The sequence below is a fragment of the Microtus ochrogaster genome, unplaced genomic scaffold (genome assembly GCF_000317375.1).
Source record: "Microtus ochrogaster isolate Prairie Vole_2 unplaced genomic scaffold, MicOch1.0 UNK6, whole genome shotgun sequence".
Taxonomy (NCBI): Eukaryota; Metazoa; Chordata; class Mammalia; order Rodentia; family Cricetidae; genus Microtus; species Microtus ochrogaster.
In genome coordinates, this window is record NW_004949104.1 from 5,986,533 (window position 1) to 6,008,981 (window position 22,449).

The 22,449-nt window shown below is 36.6% G+C and overlaps 1 protein-coding gene across 1 annotated transcript in view; it reads right to left on the bottom strand.

Moving 5' to 3' along the window:
* Positions 1-22,449, bottom strand: part of Diaph3 (diaphanous related formin 3) — a 447,861-nt gene that overhangs the window by 189,790 nt on the left and 235,622 nt on the right. The window contains exon 21 of the mRNA XM_005366057.2: positions 15,676-15,915. Within this exon, the coding sequence (XP_005366114.1) occupies positions 15,676-15,915 (240 nt within the window). The remainder of the gene's footprint in view (positions 1-15,675; positions 15,916-22,449) is intronic.

Below are 22,449 nucleotides of genomic sequence, written 5' to 3' on the forward strand. Positions count from 1 at the left end.
TTTTTTTTTCATTTCACAAACTGACCACAGTTTCCCCTCCCTTAAACTGAATACCTTTTATTTGATACTGTTTTAAAACTATTAACATTTGTAATAAAGGAGAAATAACTTCAAAGCAATCTAGTATGCAATCGTTTGTGGGGGAAAAATGAAATGTCTAGGAAAATAGAATAACCTGTATACCTAGATAACAGTTGAACCTAAAATAATGTGGGTGGTTCATGTTTATAGCTTGGCATGCATTCAGACTGCCTACTACACACTGTAGGAGTTTAAGGTAGATACAATGACAAAGTAGTGTTTCTTTAAAAGTCGTTTCATTTTTTGAAAAAGAAAAACAGTGTACTTGCCTTGGTGTGACAGATACTATAGTAAAAACAGTTCACAATGAATATCTCGGAGGCTTTGACAGCTGAGAGGAACCATTGAAAACTAGTAGCTGAATAGGCTTAGGAAAGAGTATGAGAAAATCCCCAAGAACAGGCAGAGGGAGCAGCATCTTTAAAGCACTTCCAAGGAATGGACTTGCCTGTCCCCCATGGGTTGAAATCTAGAAGCTTGATCTTCAGGTTGTGATGTGAATGCGGGGTGGGGGTGGGGGGTGTGGGGGTGTGTGTGCTGTGGTGGTGGTGAATCAATAAACCTCATACATTTCTCCTGTGACCCCTCGCTACTTCTCACATGATGACAACCCTGAGCTCAACTAGGCTGCAAGCACACGTGCTCACACATGCCCTAGGATTGCTATCTGCCACGATGCAATCTAGCACATAGAAGACTTTCAAGAACTGAGCCAGGCAGAAAAATGCCCTAGAAACTCCAAATTCTGAGATAAAACCCGTTTGGAAAACCTGTACTAGATAATACAGCAACGCAAAGCTGATAAATACAAGGAAAACGTGGAGTGGGTTAAGTAACAGCAAAATAAAAATGTATATGTGTTGGGGGATGCAAGTAGGGTCAATGGAAAGATATAAATCTGGAAAATCACAGAAAATAAAAAAAAAACATATGCCATATAATGGAAATAACTGTCCTTAAGAAATGAAAGTTATAAAACTAGAGAGAGATGGTCACATAAACTCTTAGACCCTTCCCTGTAGTGAGGCAGGATAAAGGAATAGAGAGAAGGAAACAACAGAACTACAGAGGCTAACAGTAAGAGAAGTGGGAATAATCTAGGCAGGAAAACAGGAGAGCCTGCACTGAGGATGGAGCTGGCTGGGGACTAGACAGGGTGGGCTGGTAATTCAGGTGACACTGCTCATGGAGATAGGACAAAAGTAGACAGAGAAGAAAATGCTTCAGTTTTGGGCAAAAAGAATTAGAAAATTTAAGTTACGCAAATCGCAGTGTCCTGAAGTGGTGGACACGACATAAAGAGCGCCTCTGAATCGACCGGTTTGCTTTCATGGAGACCTTTGAGTTGTTCTTCCTGTTTGCACTTAGGAAATTTTAAGACAACAGGTATGCAGTATTCATATTTACGTTCTCATGTTACACACATACACATGTATATAAATAATGAAATAAATGAGTCGTATCCTCCCTAAGAACAAACTTTCAGTTGATACTATCCCTGTGGAGAAGGCTGTCAGACCTTGTAAGAACACACTGGTCTTGGAAAAAATTGTGAGCTTCTTGCTTCCAAATTTGTACAAGATATACAGAATGAGGGAAAAGCAAAGAAAATGGAAAATAGTAACAGGCACAGGACGGAGTTGACAAGGCTTGGCAATCCGTGCCTGAAAGGAGCAAAGATTTCAATCAGGAATTAGAAGTGATCTAGCCCAGGCTTTGTTCAGGGATTGGGTCTCTGAACTTTTGGCAAGGAGACTGGCATTAAGACCAAGGAAAATGATGCTCTGACATGGAATGCTAGCACTGAGCTCTCATCAAAAAGGATGCATATGTAAAGAACACATCAACCAAAAAAAACACTCCTCTCATGGTAGAAAAGAAAGGAATACAGACCTGGAGATTGTAGTCCAAGGTGTGAGGTCAATGCTGCTTCTTTTCCAACAATTCACCACTTTACAAGAGGTGTGTGTGTGTGTCTGTGTGTGTTCCCTCAGGCCTCTCTCTTTTCTTCCATTATGGTTTGTCTGACTTTTGTTTGCTCATTAGTTTTTTTCTAAATATAGAAAGCAAAGAGAGTTGGGTGGGTATGGAGATGAGAGAATCTGAGAGGATTTGGGTGGAAGGGAAATCATGATAGAATATATTATACAAAAATTATTTTCATTAAAAATAAAGAAAAAAACAAAAATATTCAGGAGTAGTCACTAGTAGTAGCTACAGTGGGCAGTGGAAGATACAGGATCAGTGTCACCACAGATGAGAAAATGTTAGTCATCTGACAGTCTGACATGGATACACATATGGAAGACTCAGAGGCTATACTGGCTTACTGAAAATACAGTTCAAACAGTAGAGTCTTTGCTTAGTATATTCACAGTCCTGAGTTCTGACTTCGGTATGCTAATGTACACAAACACAGATAGACACACAGACACGCACATATACACATACCACACCACCAAAACCTTAGAATGTTCTAACAGACATCTACCTGTTACTTAATACCTTCGGTAATGCACAGAGACTTCATGCCAACTAGAAGAAAATTTCAAAAGTACTCTTTAAAGGCTCAATTATGACACAATCTTCACTAACATATGTGAGTGACCTCCTAATGGGAAGCATGCCCTTAAGTTAGAAGCCCAGGACAAGTTATTAGACCTTAGTTTGCACACAGGGAACATTAAAATATGGAACAAAACATAAAAAGGGAACTCTAAACTCATGCTCCATTCCATACTCAGTAAACATAAGAATGGGTTGCAAGTATATCTAGAAAAACAACAAGATTAAAACAAAACAAGTAGAATACAAATAAAGAGATCCAAATATATTCAGTTTAAAAGTTAAGTTTGCATGCGTGGGTCAGTTTCAGTGTGTAGACACAAGCCACAAACAATAATCTGATTTGTAACTTACTTATCCCTCTATTCCATTCACACAGTCATCTCAGAAGTGAAAGCCAGCTCAGACAGTAAGCTTTCCCCTATGCGTGTGCTGCATTAAAACATTACTCATTTAAAAAATAAAACATTGTAGTAGCTAAGTTCCCCTATTTTTACATATTTTACTACTTGGGCATATTGTTCCTACACTGAAGTCTGAGTCACCTACTATGGTAAGTGCCCGTCCTCCCATTCTATCCACCTTTTATGAGAAACCAAGTGACATCCTGTGTGGAAAGCTGAGGAAGACAAAACATAACTGACTTCTATAATATGCAGACACTTAATATAGCTTTTCAAAATTCTTATGATGCAATCATCCAGTAACTACTAGGATTAATATCTTAAAAAATCTGTCATGAAACCAAAATCCACTGGATCAATCTCCACATTTACTGATGAGTGGTAAGAATAAAGATTTGGGGTTCTATGATACAATATAGGTTGTAGCATCTTCAAATCAAATAAATCCAAAGTATTTAGGTCTAACACTGCTTGTTTGGTGGTATAGAAAGGTCCTTTTGTATTTGTGTTGCTTTCATTGGTTGGATAAAGAAACTGGCTTGGCCTTTTGATAGGGCAGCCCTTAGGTGGATGGTGTAGACAGAACAGAATGCTGGAAGAAGGGAAGTGTGGCAGACGCCATGAATCTCTGGCCTAAGACGGATGTAGGTTTGAATCTTGCCAGTAAGCCACAGTCACGTGGTGATACACAGATTTAATAGAAATGGGTTAAACAAGATGTGAGAGTTAGCCAGTAAGAGGCTAGAGCTAATAGGCCAGGCAGTAATTTAATTAATACAATTTCTGTGTGGTTATTTTGGGGGTTAAGCTAGCTGGGCAGGACGGAATAAAAGGACCCGCTCATCCTACAACAGTTTGATGACAATATAAAGGTAACACACTGAGGAAAGGTGACACTTTCAGAGGCCACTGATAAAAATAAAGTGAATATCAAGCTATATCAAATATTAAGCAGTGGCAATATTAGACAGCAGAGCTAATGAATGCTAAGGAAGAACCCAAGCCAACCATCTCTCTTGAGCTGGGATTCAATTATTTTGAGACTTACAAAAAAAAAATCACTGAAAACTTCCAAGTGGATTTGAAACAAGCTTAGTAAATGAAAGGTCCAGCTAGGAAGCTTCTGGTGACTATGTAGGGCTGTCACGGTGTCCTTCCTGCTAAAATGATTGTTCTCTTTCATGAATCATGGGAAAGAACAAATTGTAAAGTGAAGCCTAAAAAAAAAAAAATCACAAAAGAATAATAAAATGCATTTAGTAACTCTGTGTGTGGGGGGGATTTAAAATTTTGACAAACATTAACTATAAAAGGTGCATTCTGTTTTTAGCAACCACTTTGTAATCAGTGATTGAGTTAAAAGTAAAATTGAGAGACAGTGTTAATTTTGTTGAAATGAAAAATAACTTAAGCACCCTTTGTAATGGTAGTTATTAGAAAGAAAATGAAATGAAATTTCATTCGGGATAATGTTCATATTAAAAATGGTTTATTTAAATCTTAACAGACATTTCTTGACAGGATTTCCTTCTGTATGATTGTCAAGAGACTTATCTGACAGATAGTAATCATCATTGCTAAACAGAATTCCTTATTCATGGATTGTTTCGTTAATGTACATTTAATGTGGCATAGATGTCAAATAAACAAAAAGATGGATGGAGTTTCTCTAACCACTCTGTTCAATCCAGACAAAATAATGTTAAAAACAGACCCGGTAATAAATCATGGCCTGTTTGTCAATCTGCAGCAGGACTGACTTGCAGTGCCAATGCAAGGTTTTGGAACATTTTAAAGGTGTTCAACACAAATTTGGATGACATTTAAAGAATATTCTATTGTTTAAGTCACAAGGAAAGAAACTAAAATCAAAATGAACCATTTTATTATGGAGTTTCAGAATCCAGAGAACTCTATCCCCTTACTTGCTAAGCAAACTTTGCATACAAAGCATGTAACACCAAGCTCCTCTGCTAATGCTGCTAATCTGTCAGTGTGCATCACAACCGGGGTGTCTGCACAGTATACAGACCATGGAGAGTGCCTGAAAACACAACCCAACCATGGATCGGCACAATGAGCAAACACCCTAGAAGACTGCAATGTGAATGCTGAGGACAATAGCATGAGTTAGTGTTTGTCAGCTATGCTGAGGCATGAAAAAACCGAATAACATGCCTCGTATCAGTCTGGTAAAACAAGCACCCACCAGCCTCAGGAAGGAGACCGCATTATAGCCATTATTTATGGGGGGAAAAAAAAAACAAATTCAGAGAGATCAAGTGCCTTAGGCAAATCATACCTTCTGCCTAGAGAGCATGGCTAGAATGTAAGCCCGTTTCAATCTCAGTCATGGTAAAATACGATGATTGCAAGAAATGCTTAAAACTACAGTGGATGAAAGCAGTAGTAAACCAACAAAAGAACATTAAATGTAACTGGTAAGTTTCGATGTCTTTTAGCTCCCAATTCTAGCCCCCAGATCTCCAGAAGCAGACACCCTTCCCTAAGTCATTTCTAGCTACAAGAATATGTTCTTATTTCATTTGCTTTATGCCTAAAATAAAAAATTCACCTCACATTCAATTAATAAAAAAACCTAATGCTTATATATTTCTAATAGATAATTTGCCAATTCAAATCAAGAGTCAACATAGGAGGGAAAATGATGAATAAATTTTAAGTAGACATATACAAGTGTATTTTAATTTCATATTATCTCATGACCATTATAGAAAAAAGTTTGTTGTATATGAACAAAACAGTATCACTAAAAATTAAAAATTAAAAGTTATCTTCCATGTGAAGATAACTGAGTAAAGACAATATCACATTCCTCAGGAAGCTCGAAAACTCAAGGACATGAACATGTCCAGTGGTGAACTAATATATTATTGTGCAACAATGATATTTTTCTGATGTAATACATAACATATAGATACATAAATTATTGTGATGAAGGAGTTTTCTTGTTAAATGTGTTTTCTTCAATATGAAGGGTGAAAGTATCCTTACTGGGTAAATTAAAAAATAAAAAAAATTATTGGAGTCTAAAATTTTTTTTTAAAAAAAGCTACTTCTTAAATTGTTTAAAAGCATCAATCTTTTAATCTATAACAAGAAATACTAATAAATTAAATGTGTATGGAGTAGTCAATAATCAATACAAATAGAACAAGAAAATTAATTTTAAATTAAAGTCAGCTTTAAGGTTTTAGTAAACAGATAAGTTTTCAATTTAAATGATAAATTAGCAGTAAAACAGTTTCCACATACGTAGATTCTATTAGCATTTTCCATAAACATGTTACACTGTTATAAATGATGTGCCACTATTTCCATACTATTGCTAACTAGTTCATACTTACAATATCCAAGTCCTTTAAGTTCTCTAATTCTGCATTTCTACAAACATAATATTTTATAACCACCAATACAATATCTTACAGAAATAATAGTTTTTTTTCACCATAAAAATGTGTGTTCATTCTGTTCTTCTTCCTTTTCCTCAGAAGTTCTGCAACCATTGACCTTTCTACCATCCAGATGAATTTTACCTTTTACAGAATGCAACACGCAGGCACATATAGCATGAAGACCTCTCAGACCGATTTCTTTCATTTGTTAATGCTTATCATCGCTTAAGAAGTAACTGCTATTGAGTACTGCAAACACTTCACAGCCCAGGTAGACCAGTTGGTCAATTCAGTCACCTACTCAGGACATATCATTTCCTGCCATCTTTAGAGAATTAGAAAAACACTTCTGCGAGCCTTTGTATGCAGGTTTTAATGTAGACATGTTTTCAACTCATCTGGGTAAACACATGACTGTAATTACTAGCTGATTGGTAAAGTAAACATGTGTTATATAGTACATATAGCCGGGCAGTAGTGGTACACAATTTAATCCCAGTGCACTGGGAGACAAAGGCATATGCAGGCCTATCTCTGAGTTCACGACCAGACAGCAAAGGCTATAAGGAGAAAAGTCTGTCAGGAAGGGAAGAGGGAGGGAAGATGAAGGGAGAGAGAGAGGGAGGAAACACACACACACACACACACACACACACACACACACACACACACACAAACACACAAACATATAGTTTCAGGTCCGGACTCCAACTCCCAGCCTGCCAAGCGCTGACCCCTCCCACATGGTATTTAGGGTCGCCCTGGAACAAGGAACAGGTGGTTTTAGGATTGCTTGTGTGCTCCCTCTTTCTTCCCCCTGCCATGCCCCTGTCACTAAGGAGTGTGCCATCTATTAAACAGGGGCATTTGATTTGGCTTATTTTGGTTTGATTAGAGTTCTTTGCACCAATGGAGACGGGGTTGGAAAGGCAAAGAATCAGGGAGAGGAGAAGGAGCAGGCATGACCCACCTAGACCCTTCTACAAAACAGACTGCTGGTTGTGTAGGAATTCCATGAGGTGCCACCCTGGCTGTGCTGTGGTGGGAACTTTAAGTGATACAGTTGCCTAATAATCCTAAGAAACTCACCACTCACTGGCTACACTTGGGTAGAATTGCTTCTTTGGTTTGTTGTTAGTGCCCTATTTGAAGTAAAGAGACATTTATTTACATGTGCAAAAAAATGTCAAGCCACAAATGTGTTAGACATTACAGCCAGTTGCAAATGAAGAGGGAGGTTTTAAACACTAGCTGTTAAAGAGGGCTGTGGAGAAATGTTCCTGCTTCTCACACTTGAGGAAGATGGCCCAGCCTTTTCCAGTTACAAGTAGGTCAATGTTCATGTGAGAATCTCCTAATTTTTAAGAAACAAGGCAGATGTCTAAGCTGTCCTTACATAACTTTCTGTTGTGTCTAACTGAAATCTGAGAATGCCCAAATGTCACACATTAACCATTCCAACTGGATTACTTGCTCTCTACATATTCTCTGATGCACTATTTATATTTTTATTGTATTTTAATTGAGTTGTTCTCACTGCTAAGGTATAAAATAAAGTTGCTCACCACTATCCCCACCAAAAAATTTTTGAAGTCTGTGGCTTACATTGTAATTCTAATTTAAGTTTAGCTTTTCATAATTTTTATTTCTAACATGCTTTTAATTTTATATTAAAAAGGTTCTTGATAAGCCTAACATCACAAAGATTTGTGTCATTTCCCATTATATTAAAATTTTTGAACTGGATTTGTATGAGATCTGAAGTCTGTTTTTTTGTTTCTTTATTTTTCTTCCTTTCTAGCATGGAGATGTTTAGATACTCCAGTCAGCTTTTTTAGGAGAGCATTTTCTATATTATGTATCATTCCTCCTTTGTCATAGAACAGTTGATTGTTATTTTTCTTTCTGGGTTATTATGAAAAATTTATCATATTTTTTGGCTAATCACAGCATTTTATATTGCAGCACTACACTGAGACTTGTTGTCAAATTTAAAGCGTAGATAGACGCTCTTCACCAGTTTTGTGTTAGCTACTCAAGGTCTTTTGTGCCTCCATATAAATTATAGAAGCATTTTGTCGCTATCCACCCCTTCGAACTTTTATTCTGAGTGGATTTTGTCAAATGCCTTTTGCATACTGTCGTGTTGACGTCTGTTCCTGAGCCTGTTGATAAACTGACTAGCATGTGTTTCCAGAGGCTGAGCCATATTAGCCTCATATACCTCGTCAGTATTCTCTCTGCTTCCACTAGTACAGAAAACTGCCCTCAGTCTTAACTTAGGTATTTGTTAAAATTAACTAGTGAAACTATCTGGACCTTATCTTTCCTCCTTTACTAACCATCCTTTGATAACTATTGATTAAATTACTTTGATTAAGAGATTTTGGTTGTACTGTATCTGGAATTCACATTTCTCTTGAAAAACTGTCATATTCAGAAGAGTGTTTAGGTTGGCATGAATGAAAAGCGGCAGTTTAAGGGAATATTTTCACCACTTTGCTTAAGTTCTTTCATTTTGTTTTTGTTTTGCTGTTGGTTCTTTTGAATTTATCAAAGTCATTTAATATCTTTTTATATTTTTCTCTTATATTTTGTGACACATCTATATTGCCATTGAAGAATGGGTCTCAATTCATCTAGGTTACAAATTATATCTGTACTACTACTTTGTTGTCCTTTTAATATCTATGGGATAATGTCACTTCCTTTTACGCTCACATGGATAGCATTTAATTTTTTGTTTTGTTTTCTTTTCCTTTGTCTTGTTTAGCTTGGCTATAAGTTTATTAATATCACTTTCTTTTTAAGCTGTAAGATTTTTGGTTTTATTGATTTTCCCTATTAATTTATTTCCTTTCTTTGCTTACTTCATATTTTATGCAGTTTTTTCTAGGTTCCTAAAGTGTAGAATAATAAATATACTATTATACACTTGCAGGCTGAAAATATCCCTTCAATGTTGTTTTCACTGTGCTCAGCAAATGATTATAAATTATATTTTCATTTAAAAAATAGGCCAATTTAACTAATTTTATTTTAACTTTCCAATGTTTATACTTGAGTTCTAAGCCTCCTATATATACATTTCATCATCACATTCTTCATGTTCCTTAAGAACAAAAATTGGTAAGACTATTACCACCTGGATAATAACGTTGTGTGTTTTGCTCTGACCCCATCCATGCTCAAACAATTAAGCATCCTTTGTATATAATGAAAGGTAAACAAAAAGCTTCTTAAAAGTTATCAGGAATGGGTATTTGAGGTTTTCATTTATAACATGTAAAGATGACCCTAAATTAAGCCAGAAATAGCAGGAGAAATTAATCTTGGTTGTTAGCTCTGCTGTCCATCTACTTGTCTATGTGTCTTTAGGAATGGTTTGGAAGATAATGCAAGGCTGGATATCCGAGGTAAGATTGCTTTAAGAGATGTCAGTACCCAGGCTGTACCTAAAAAAAAAAAAAAAAAAAAAAAAAAAAAAAATTCTTTCATATTTTATTAGAGAACGTTCCTAATTTACAACACATTCTAGCAATTGAAAAAACAAAGATAAAAACGGGTAATGGTAAATCCAATTAAATATTCTTTGGAAGGAAATGCGACAAATGAGTCAAAGGGTTCTGTATTCTCGCCACTCTCCCACTCCTTATACACCAGAATTTCTGTGGTTTAATTGGCTGTATGTAAAATAAGAATGGCATTTGTTCTTTGCAACTCTCTGGCCCATAAATGCTTTAACTTTCAAAGGGTGCCAAAATGTACAGGTTTGATTCTGCCAATTTGATGAAAACTAAAAATCCTTCTAAACCACTGAATGCAGATGGAACAATGGGTTTGTTTGGCAGATATCTTTCACAAAAATAACTTCAGAGGAAATGAAAAAGTGACACATGAAAGTCAAAATTTCACACACAAGAATCTGCAATCCTAACCCTTGTAACTATGACAGATATGCAAAATACAAACTGTCTGCGACGGGCCAAGACGCTCTAAACTCTCATACAGTGATTGAAATTCTACCTGTACAGGGCCAGGATTTGCATAATGAGCCAGGACATGGGCCTTCCACTTCTTTTAGCTGTACTATGTCTGGAATTCACATTTCTCTTCAAAAACTGTCATTTTCAGAAGAGTGTTCAGGTTGGCATGAATGAAAAGCAGCAGTTTTAGGGAATATTTCCACCACTTTGCCTTAAGTTGTTTCATTTTGTTTTTGCTTTGTTGTCTGTTCGTTTTCATTTCCTCATGTTTGTTTGTTGCTTATTTACTTCCAGACCACCAGTCAGGGATTTTCCAGTCCGCATTACACAAGCACTGTAGGAGAGGCAGAATGATTCCCAGTGGGGTTAAGTGTTATGGTCACCTGGAACCCATTTTAAAGTGCCATGCAAAAGCCTTTTGAATTAAGGGAACTGATGAAGAGGACCGGGCATTAGTGATTTTTAAAGGCTACTCCATGCTGCAAATCAATAAATATAATTAAAGTAGAAGATGTTCAGAGGTTCAAAAGGCAACTCACGACAGTCAGTATAGACATTAAAGGAAACGGAAATTAAAGTTTCCATTTTAAATCTTTCCCATCACAGATTTGGTGAAGTTACTTTACTTTAGGAAAGCTTGCGCTAGAAAAAGAACGATCCAGAAGGTCACACAGAAAATTCTGCACTAGAGAAAAGGAACTTGGACATCAATCTGCTTCGCTTGCCCTTCAACCACTTTCTTCTTACCTCCTTCTCATGGTATTATGCATGGTTTTGTAATTTTAACACAGGGACTAACTTTCTAATGCTCTGACATAGACAATAGAAAATTTGCTACAAAAGATAAAGTGTATAATTTGAAGAGGAATCAATAGATATGACTTTTGTAAGAAAACAACAAAAAAGCTCTTCTGTTACCTCAATTATAGGAAGTTACTTAATGCAGAACAAAAAGCTACAAATCCAATATATTGATTAGGATTTGTTATTCAGAAATCACACATCTCATTAGGTATCAGTAAACATTATTAAACACATGTCAACACCATTGTGTGCAGATTTGAACCATCTGTTCCTTAAATTTACAAGTCAAAATTACCTCATATATTTTAATGTAATGTTAAACTTTGATAATCAGGTCAATCCATTAATTAGCTGGATGCTAATTTTAATTGGAAATAAAACATATTTATAAAATAAAACCCAAGCTAGTGAGTTCTCTTAAAGAAACAGTCATATCAGTAAATAAATTAAAGTTTTACAGGTAAGCATTTTGGAAACAGGAGCATCTACCACCTATGTGATGGGTTTCTGAGGAAATGGATTTACATTTTAACATTAGTTGTGTGTGTGTGTGTGTGTGTGTGTGTGTGTGTGTGTATCATGTATGTAAGTATACAAAATGTCTACTGCCAGCTTTTAATTAAAGTGTAAAGTATTACTATTTTCAGAGAATTGCATGAATGGCAAACAGTTCTTCATTTACATTCTATAGTTTATCCTTTGGAAAAGTCAAGGCAAGGTACATAACATAACCTAAGCTACGAATAACATTGCTGTCACTGAAAAATACACATGAAAGGCTTTATTCTGGAGCATCCATCCACGTAGGAGACCCAGAATATGTATGTGGCAGTGACAGGGGGAAGGAAAGAGATAGGTCCTAGAGGAAAGATGCACAGGAAGCTGGTTCAGCCTTGGCTGCTAAGAGCACACATCACATCCTCCTATCATAAGCCCTCCTATAGCATTCCTTTAGTTAATAAGGGGGGACTAAAATATTTCTGTACTTTGACTATCAGAGAAGTCCATGCTTATACATCAACTTTAATTTTTGTATACATATTACTAAAAATTTCAAGTTGATGTTCACCTTATAACTCAAATTTACTTTTGTATTTATTTGACAATTACCATATAGCCTGTTTCAAATCAGAGTTAACCATAGTTAGAACTCTGAAATACGAATGCATATAAAAGTATAAGTCTGAAATATAATGGGTATGGAATTCAGAATCTATGTACCAACTCTAAGGTAGCAAAACCAATTCTTTAAAAATCATGCATTTTTCATACATAAGCCTTTATCTAAAAGGAAATTTAAAATAAGAATTTCAGATACATAATGTTAAATGCCATATATAAACTCAGCATGTTTGAACAGATTAAAACATTTCTTGTCTTTATACTGTCAAATAAATAAAGAGCTTCATATATGGGGGATTATCAAAAAACCAAATGCTTTATATTTAGAGTGAAAAATTGAATCACAACTGTCAAAGATCAGGCTGCTACTTCTGATAACAAACGTGATGAGATAGCATCTAGTTCAATATACGCTTTCAACTTGACATGCGAGCTAATAAAAAGGAAGTTGTAGTATTTATTTTGTTTCTTGTACAACAGAAGTCTCTAAAGAGTGATGATCAGAAATGCCCAGTAGCACTGCATGAACACAGACAACTTTTTATCTGAAGACAGATTAACTGGTCTACACACTAACTGCAGTAAAACAATAACTGCTTGAATTGTATTTGTATAAGATTTTTAAATTACTATACATCTATGACTGTATCTCAAGGAGAGAATGTCTGTTTTCCATTTCAAAATAAATATAACACCTACACTATTGTAATAAAACAATTTCCCTTCATTCTTTAGCTATTTACTGTGTGCCAGACCCTGCATTATCCTCTTCTACATCGTTAATCAGATCTCATCTCCTGTCAACATCTCTTTAAGAAGAAGGGATGAAGGAGAAAAGGTAGCCAACTTTGGGTACATTAACTATACTGAGATGCAAATCATACAGTAGAACTAACATACTGTGTGCTAATCAACAAACCCCAGTAGGTTTTCGGGTGCAGGACTGAGTTCTCCATTGTCTTCCTTCTCATCCTCAGCTTCCTTAAGTTGGTAGTCTTGCTTTTCTCCTTCTCCTTCAGCCTCACAAACTCACAAAACCCTGTCAAAGCTTCTCAGGCTGTGAAATTTGTTTACTTTCCTGATCAACTCTACTTCTCTATTTTAAGCTCCAAGGCCACTCACTATTTTCACTTAGAGCTCTATAATCCCAACTGTTTGTGATAAATGTGCAGCAGACGTCCTGACTTTTGTAAAGTGTTCTGATAAGGCAACTTAAAAGCTTTGTCCTTTAAGATAGAGAGGTAAGCAAAAAAAAAAAAAAAAGGAAAATAATAAAATAATAGTTCCTTTTTGAGCAAACACTGCGAGTGTGCCAGTAGAAACACTATGCACCTTAGATCGCTAAGCACAAATAAATTATCTTCCCCCCTTCCTCGTCTACTACCACATCTTTCCTATCTTTCTTTTGACTTTGATGTCTCTGTCACTGTCATAGGTCAGGTATTGTATCTCAGCCACTTACCAACTTTCTGGCACTATAGCTATGTCACCCAGCTCTTCCCAATAGAACTTTCTGCAGTGGTGGGAATGGGCTGAATACTTAAAAGAAAATACACTTATTTGCAATGCAAATACAGTAAATATGACTCAGGGAAAAAATAACTGTGTAGCTTAGATTAAATCTGAATTATCAAATTTAAGTAGAAATATATCCTCGATGACAACAGTACTAGGCCAATAGGCCTCCACCTTCTTTTTCCTGCTAATAGAATTACTTTCCTGAACATATCTGATCACACTACCTGGCTTGGCTTACAGAACTAATGTATGTCTAGAAAACCACCACTGTGAGGTATGACATTTAGGAATATTTACTCGCTTCCTATTTCACTTCTATTTTCCCCAATTCCTGTCCCATGAAGAATGCAAAGAATGTCCTATGAAGAATGCAAAGGCCATTATACACACATGTGCAATGCAATAAGCTTTATGCCAACTGTTTTCTTTTGTTTATATTTTTTTTTCCAGAAAATGCATACTTAATTCAAGAATCAGTTTATTTTTCTCTTTTTCCTCTGGACACTTAGCCACTACCCTCTTCCAGCTAAGCTGACCTCTCTGGTCTAACTTGACTGTCATACAGTTTTGTAAACAGCTCCATTAAAGCACTGAATCATCGTAATATGAATAAGTAAATATAAATAAGCAAACAAATACACCTGTGGTTTACCTCTAGGAAATGGGAATTCCACATATGTCAGGTAAAATATTTATGGCCTACCTCAGTGATGGGCTGTGGGTAAACCACCCATCGCAGGGTTTACCCCAAGTAAACACTGATGCACAAAGCCTATGGTGGGTGTTGCAGGATATGTCTCCTGCAGCGGGAAATTTAAGCAAATACAGAAAGTTGTAGTTATAAAGGCAGGAAAATAAAAGAGGAAGAGAGAAGTTCATGAAACCTTGATGCCTGTGGAGGCCTGGGCTTAGGACAGCTGTAGGAAAAGGTGACTATAAAGTTACCATGGGGATGGCCATTCACCAGCCAATAGCCAAAGCTGAACCAGATTCTCACAGTCTCTACCAAGCTAGGAATAATAAAAGCCAAATTCCTTAATCAGAGAGTGTGGATGTCACCAGGTTAACTGATAAGAATTTATGACAAACAGATCACTAAAGTACTATTACCGTGACACATACTCCAAGAAAGACGTCTGTTATACAAAACACTGAATATGTTAGTTACAGATAAATTCAAGTTGGAAAGAAACCAGAAGAAAACAATAAGGCATTGAATAAACTCACTGAGTTTTCATAACCTCTAAAACTACGGTTGGATAGAAATATTTTTAATTCATCAATGAGGTCTGAAATGCATGTATTCATAAAAATATTTTCTCTTCATATATATAGAAATGTTACCTCTCTTTTAGTCTGCACATGCAAAATAATGTAGAGAAATGTTTAAACAGTTAAAGGCAAAAGAACTCAGCAGTCCTAAGCAACAGTTAATATACATCACTAAATGACGGTACCTGAACTAAATAAATATAAAGCCTAAATGATATTTTGATGTTCTATTTCACTGGTTTGAGAAAGCATAGGTTTAGGAAATAATTTAGTTATTAAACAAAATCCTTCAGTTGGATTTGCAGATCAGAGAAAATTAATATTTGGATTTAGTTCAGAGGTTGAGTAAATTAGCTCAGTTCACTCTAGGTTTGAGTTCATGGTTCAGTTCAAGTTCTTGATAATGAGCCCATCAAAATAAAAATATTTAAATAATGTAATCAGAGCTGACATTTAAGAGTAAGTGTTCAGGCAAATATGTGTTTAAAAAAAAAAAAACAAACTCACTTTACAGAGAGAGCTAAGGTCAAATCCGAAGGTTTGAGCATTCCGGGAGCCAGCATTCATGTAGTTTCCCATTAGCAACACAAGTTCCAGCAACTTGCTAAAGCTGTTGCTCTTCTTGATCTCTTCGCAGGCAGTACTGACAGCCATGATGTCAGGTTTGATGTTGTTCACCTGCTCTTCAAATTGAAGCTTAAAGAGAATAGCACTGAGCCGTGGCCGGAGTCTCTTCACATTGCTCATCTGATTGAAAAGAAAATAGCAGATTTCCTTTAAAATGCATGGTATACTTCAGTACTGTACCTCAGCAAGTAATCTGGGATGATTTATTGGTATGACAGTACGGAAGAAGCAATATGTCCCCTGAAACTGATGGCAGGAAGAGGAGAGCTCTGCTTGTTTCTGTAAGGAATCCAGCCATCCTTCAAAAACAAAATTAACAATTCAGATATACAATGAAATGAAAGCTTTAATGAAACAGTGAAATTTAATTAAGCAATCAAATAAACATTAAAAAACCCCAAAGTTTTAAGAAATGTAACAGGATACACAGGAAACAGACTGCTAAGCAATCACATCGACACGAAATAATCTTTGTTCAATACTGAAATACATTGGGTCATGTTTAAAACATATTCAGAAAGGTCTAAAAAGGGTTTGTTTGCCTCAAATAGCAACTGCCGTCCTCAGAAGCCCTGCTGACTAACAGTATGTGTTAGATAGAGGGAGAGTAAATAGGTCCCAATTTGTACTAAATTGACTTTCTTCATAAACACAGAAAGTAGAATGGCTCCTGACACATACTAAATTAGCAGAATCAAAGTTAGGAAACATGGGCATAGCAGGAGACAGAGTGGCACAAAGTCACAGGGCTGTCACACGCCAAGGTAACCTTTGAGAGGGACTCAGTTTTGCTGCTGAGGAATACAGAAGGCGAGACTTGTAAGCAAGAACCAAGGGGCCCATTCTTCCCTTACGTTAACACCCTCTGTTCAAGCTACACACAAGGCGAAAATCCACATAGGTGGCCAAAGAAACTGGCCCTCGGTTACAATGAATTCCTTCATAAAATACATTATCAATATGAGGTCTGGGTAACACAGATGGGGCAGGAATAATAAAACTGTTAAAGCTGTTTAAGCAAAGATAAAAAGACATTTGAGGAAAAGACAGATAACAATGAGACAACACAGCAGGACTAAAGGAGATGAAGTTTCTTGTTCAAAATCCACAAGGAGTAAGATGAGATGTTAAATAAAACTTGTATGGAACACAAGATACAATTAAAATCAGGATTATTCCGTAATTCTAAATTTTCTTTAGGTCCCCATAAGATTATCAGCACCCCCCAACCAGCAGGAAGTAGTCAGGAAAACTACATCCATGTTCCCAAAAAATGCACTATGGATATTTTCCTTTGTTTAGAATATTGGTTACAAGTTATTATGGCTAATGGTCAGGAGAAAAGCTAAACAAAGGATATTTGATTCAGACTTCTTGTTTTTTTTTTGTTTTTGTTTTTTTTTTAAAGAGGGGGAAGTGGTGTGGGACAATGGTCTGTATTCTGTCAATTATATTTTAAATAAACGCTGAATTGCCAGGAAGGAAGTATAGGCAGCCAACCAGACAGGAAGTAGAGGTGGGTCAATGAGAACAGGAAAATTCTGGGAAGAAGGAAGTCCTAGTCTGCAGTCCTATCCCAGCCAGAGAAGAAGCAAAATGTGACTGCCCTGCTGAATAAGGTACCGAGCCACGTGGCTAACACAGATAAGAATAATGGGCTAATGTAAGTTGTAAGAGTTAATAAGAAGCTCGAGATACTGGGCCAATCAGTTTATTACTGAAAAAAGAAAATCAGGATTACAGGATTATTTAGAAAAATGTAACATGCTCATATACATGTCATTTAATTTAAATGGTATTTAAAGAAAATGTGACTGGAGAGGACTTGCATAGAATAATAAGGGCTTGGATTAGACTCTGATTTAAAAAGATGGTACGGACTGCAGTTGCTTCTCAAAATACCACAGAGTATTATACTAATTATAAACGCTCAGTCGATAACTCAGGCTTATTACTAAGTCTTACATTTAAATTAACCCATATTTCTATTTATGCTTTGCCATGTGGCTCATGGCTTGTTTCATCATTTTCTACATATCCTGCTTACTTGGTAGCTGGGTGGTATCTACCTGACTTGGCCCCTCTTCATTCCAGCATCCCAGTTTGATTGTCCTACCTAACTTTATCATGTCTTGCTATAGGACAAACAGCTTCTTTAATACCTAGTGTGAGTAATGCATATTCATAGTGTACAGAAAGATTATTCTATCCCACAGCAGTGTGCAATGCAAGAAGCAAGCTTCTAAGAACCAAACTAGAATAACTAGTGAAAATTCCACTCTAGAGGCACTATGAACACTGCAATTTCTGTCTGGGGAAAATGAAAAAAAAAAAAAAGAAGAAGAAATACCATTTTCCCTTACAATAAAGTAAAAAGACAATAGGCTCAACAAAGGTATTTTAATGTGTTGTGTAGCTTGAGCAATATAAACTTATAGAAAGAGAAAAGGTCACTCTATTAGAAAATTAAGTCCTACAATACACTGATATCTGTAATACAAAAAGTAAGGATAAATGGTGATTACCTCTCATAACATTATTATATTTGGCTTAAAATACATCTCATGACCTCAAACAGATAAACTTCCCTAAATTATTTATTATCCTTAAACACTGTGATGCCCAATAGCCACATACCTTGGTTGTGCAGATGCTACTGTATTAAATTTAATACCTTTAGAATAGTGAGGAACACAGAGCACTAAAATGTAGGACATATAATCACGGCCACGCAAAAGGTGAATGATGAGCCATGACATCTCTAGTTTTCCTTGGTCCTCATTTGCAAATTAGGAAATCAGGTCAAGGCACTTTGCAGGTAACATTAGAAATAATTCTCTAGTATCCCATGTAATGCTGAGATATTATTGCAAAATGTTAATTCTAGCAGATATTAATGTACTATTTTATGCATAAAGAAGAAGAGGGAAAAAATGGCTGTTTAAATGCCTAGATTATATCACCCCCAAATATGCTAAAGTTTCTCTTCTGACAAGCTAACCATATGTAGCCAACAGAAAGTAATTAATTTTCCTAGAAAAACATAACCCAGATTTGTATGACTAATGAGTGTATCTGGCACCGAGGACAGGTACCTGGGAAAGAGAAAGTCCATGATGTAATGCTGCATATTCGTGAAACCCTGAGAAAGCAAAGTCATGGGAGATAACCTACAAACAGCTGCTGTGAAGAGGACTTTGGTTTTTATTAGATATCTGGTACATATTGCTCATTCTGCAAACTCGGATAAATTAGTATTAGGCTGTTTCTAGATTACATGTCTGAAGCAAAATTACTGTGTTAGAATGCAACTTACAGGTCAGCCTTAGCCCCTTGTGGTGAACGGATTCCTTATTTAAGGATGAGACCACATCAGAGCAATGGCCTAACGACAAAAATATTAAGAGTATTCTTCTGAATGGAATTTAATCAATGTTTGCTTCAGGTAGACTAAAATTTTAAAAGGATAAAGTTGGGGAAAATATTGTACAAACTTGAAAACATTTTCTTGTCCTGACTATTTCCCATATTTCACCAACACTGAGGACTTGCATCCTGCTCGTAGGGAACTTGCAGCCCGCTGAAGGCAGAAATGGAAAGCCTACCTGGTGCTGTCCAGTACTGGGACTGGAGCAGAAAGCCGTGGAGGAGAGAGCAAATAGAAAACACAACAAGAGGGCAGGAGGAAGAGGAAAAGTGGACTGCAAGCTAAATAATGAGAATGTCGGGGGAAACCATGACTTCATTTTACAGTTAAGATTATTGTTTGAATACAAACTCAAGATACCCAAGTTTATCACAGTTATTTATAATCTGAAGATCAATCTAAAAAATTAAAAAGTGCTTTGACTTCAGTTGTATTTATTTTTTGGTTTTTCAATACAGGGTTTCTCTGTAGCTTTTGGAGCCTGTCTGGAAACTAGCTCTTGTAGACCAGGCTGGCCTTGAACTCACAGAGATTCGCCTGCCTTTGCCTCCTGAGAGCTGGGATTAAAGGCGTGTGCCACCGCCAGGTGACTTCAGTTGTATTTTTAAAAACTGCTTAAAAAGATGTAATTTTTTTTTTTTTAACGAGTCTGAGGGTTTTGCATGTATGTCCGTGCCCCATGTACCTGCAGTGCATGCAGAGGCCAGCAGATGGCAACGGATCCTGGGAAACAAGAGTTACAGATAGTTAATGCAGCACCATGGGAATCAAACTGGGTTTTCTGGGAGAGCAGAAAAATCACTGAGCCCTCTTCTCTAGCCTATCAGCCTAATTCTGAAGACAAAGGATTACAACTGATGACCATCACTCACAGATAACACCAGCTGATTAAAGTGCTAACTAAAGAGTAAGGTCAAAAGTAAGAAGCAAGGTCAAAAACAAAAAAGAAAACTTTTTTCAAACTTCTATTTCTTGGGCATAAACATGAGTGGTGGCGTAGAGAAATGCAAAAGTCAATAAAAAAAAATCAAAGAAGCAATGAGAATAGACTGGGACCATTATGAACTGTGAGTGACACAAAAGTCCTAACTATTGTTTTTGGAGCCCACCTCTACACAGTTAGTACTCTCTTCAACAGTAGAAGATGTAACATCCCATAATTTCATTATGGGATAATTTTATCCATTATTGCATAGAAGAAAACCAACTTTTTAAATTTTATACCAGCTGCGTATTAACATTCACTACAGTTCTCTTTCAAGTCCTTTTAGTCAGGAGTTGGACTTAGGAAAAATTAGAAGGATTTTTTTCCTCGTCTACTTGGCAGAGTTTATATGGTCTTACCTCAAAAGAAACTTAAGTGATCAATCAATCTCTTTGTCAATATTCCTTAAAGTCATAAAACTAACCAGTGAAGTTTCTAGCACTACATAACCAGTTGATTGAAAAGATCCAGCTAGAATATAACTGCCCTAATGCTCCAGATGCCCACGTGGCAAACATCTACCTTGCACCTTAGCACCACCTGAGGACCAGTGTGGAAATCCAGTCACAATGTGTAAATCACCTGGAAAGGTCCTGAAGCTGTGTGTGCTATGTTTTCTTATGAGAATGAACATAGTTTCTAGGGAATATGTCCCTTCCAGCTGTGGCCCGCTGTCATCTCGATGTCTTTCCGTTCTTCGTACACAGGACTGACACTGACATGCTGAGCTGGCAGGGATCCTACAGACCTGCTTTTCTGTCTCTTTTACAGCCTCTGCTTAGACCTGTGTAAGAGTACACCCTTCCATTTTCTGTGGGAGAGGGATGAGAAACAACAAGGTGGTCAAAACAGCTGCTCTGCTTCTCAAAGACAAGAACGGCTGAGAAAGCACTGGGATCTAACACGAGTGAAGACATTAAAGCAAAGTTTTAAACTCGCTCTTTCTAATTATGTGAAAAAATATGTCTATCTTCCACTGTTAGCAGGCCAATATGTTCATGATCTCCAGAAAACTCAGGGAGAAAAAAAAGTTAATTTCATTTGTAGGAAAAGCTGTTAAAAAAAAAAAAAAGAACGAAAAAGAAAGAAAAAACTATTCATGTGCCTTATGTCTGGGTAGTACTCAGAATATCAAAAATGTTTTTAAAATAAATGTGGCCTTATGATATTAAAGCTGTTATGCTAAAATTATTTGAGAAAACTAAACAACAGCAAAGTACATATGGTAAAATTTTTACATACTTATAGATGCAAAGCAACGCCAAGGCTTGTACATTTATACTCCCTATAAATCTGCTTTCAATTTCACTGATTCCTCTGCTCGCTCCAATATACTATTAAATCTATGAATTAAAAATTTCAATTTAGTTATTGAACTTTTCAGTTCTAGTATTCCCATATGGTACATTTTTGTCATTTTCATTTCCTTGCAAGTATTTCTTAATTAAGACCATATTTTCGTTTCCTTGTCTACTCCCTTCCCCCAGCCCTTTCCTATTGGGCTTGAAGATCACCACAGCATTCACATTATGTTTGCAGACGTGAAATCCACAATTAAAACCATTTGGAAACAGATTTATTTTGCCATTTTCCCTAACAATTTCTCTAATTTCCTTAATTTTAAGTACTGTATTTTCAAGCGGGGCCCACGCAGAATTTCACAGCCTCCTTTTGGAGATTATGTGGTCTTACTTCAGTAGATAAAAACAGCCACTAGTTGATCATCACATTGGGTGCCCAGGGCTTCCTTCCATTCCTTTTCTGTTTAAGAAGTACTGTAAATTAAGAGGTATCTCTCTAACATTCTAAGTAGAACTCAATCTATATCTTCCCTCGGGAGGTGAATATTAGTTTTGAGGTGCGAAGTGGCATCAAGTAGATCTTTCCCTATGGTGGTGTCCCTCATGCCTTAATAGCTTTCTGTCTCTTTTTCCTTGGCTCAAGTTGTTATCAAACATGATGATAAAGCATTCCTCCAGTGGACAGGGCCAGAAGTTCAGTGCCTCCCAGCATTGCTGGACGTGCAGATGCCATTCGACACTCGTCCTGTTGGATGTTCAGATGCTGTAGTTTACATTTGTACTTCCGTAGCTGCTCTGTGTCAGCCACTAGACAAGGTAGATACCTACAGAAGTAGGTATCAAGGTAGATAAGAGCCAGGTGCTCCTTCCTCTTTTGCCCTGCAAATGGTGGTTCTGGTACAATTGCTTTCTGCCTTGTGGCTCAAAGAGCATAACCTTAG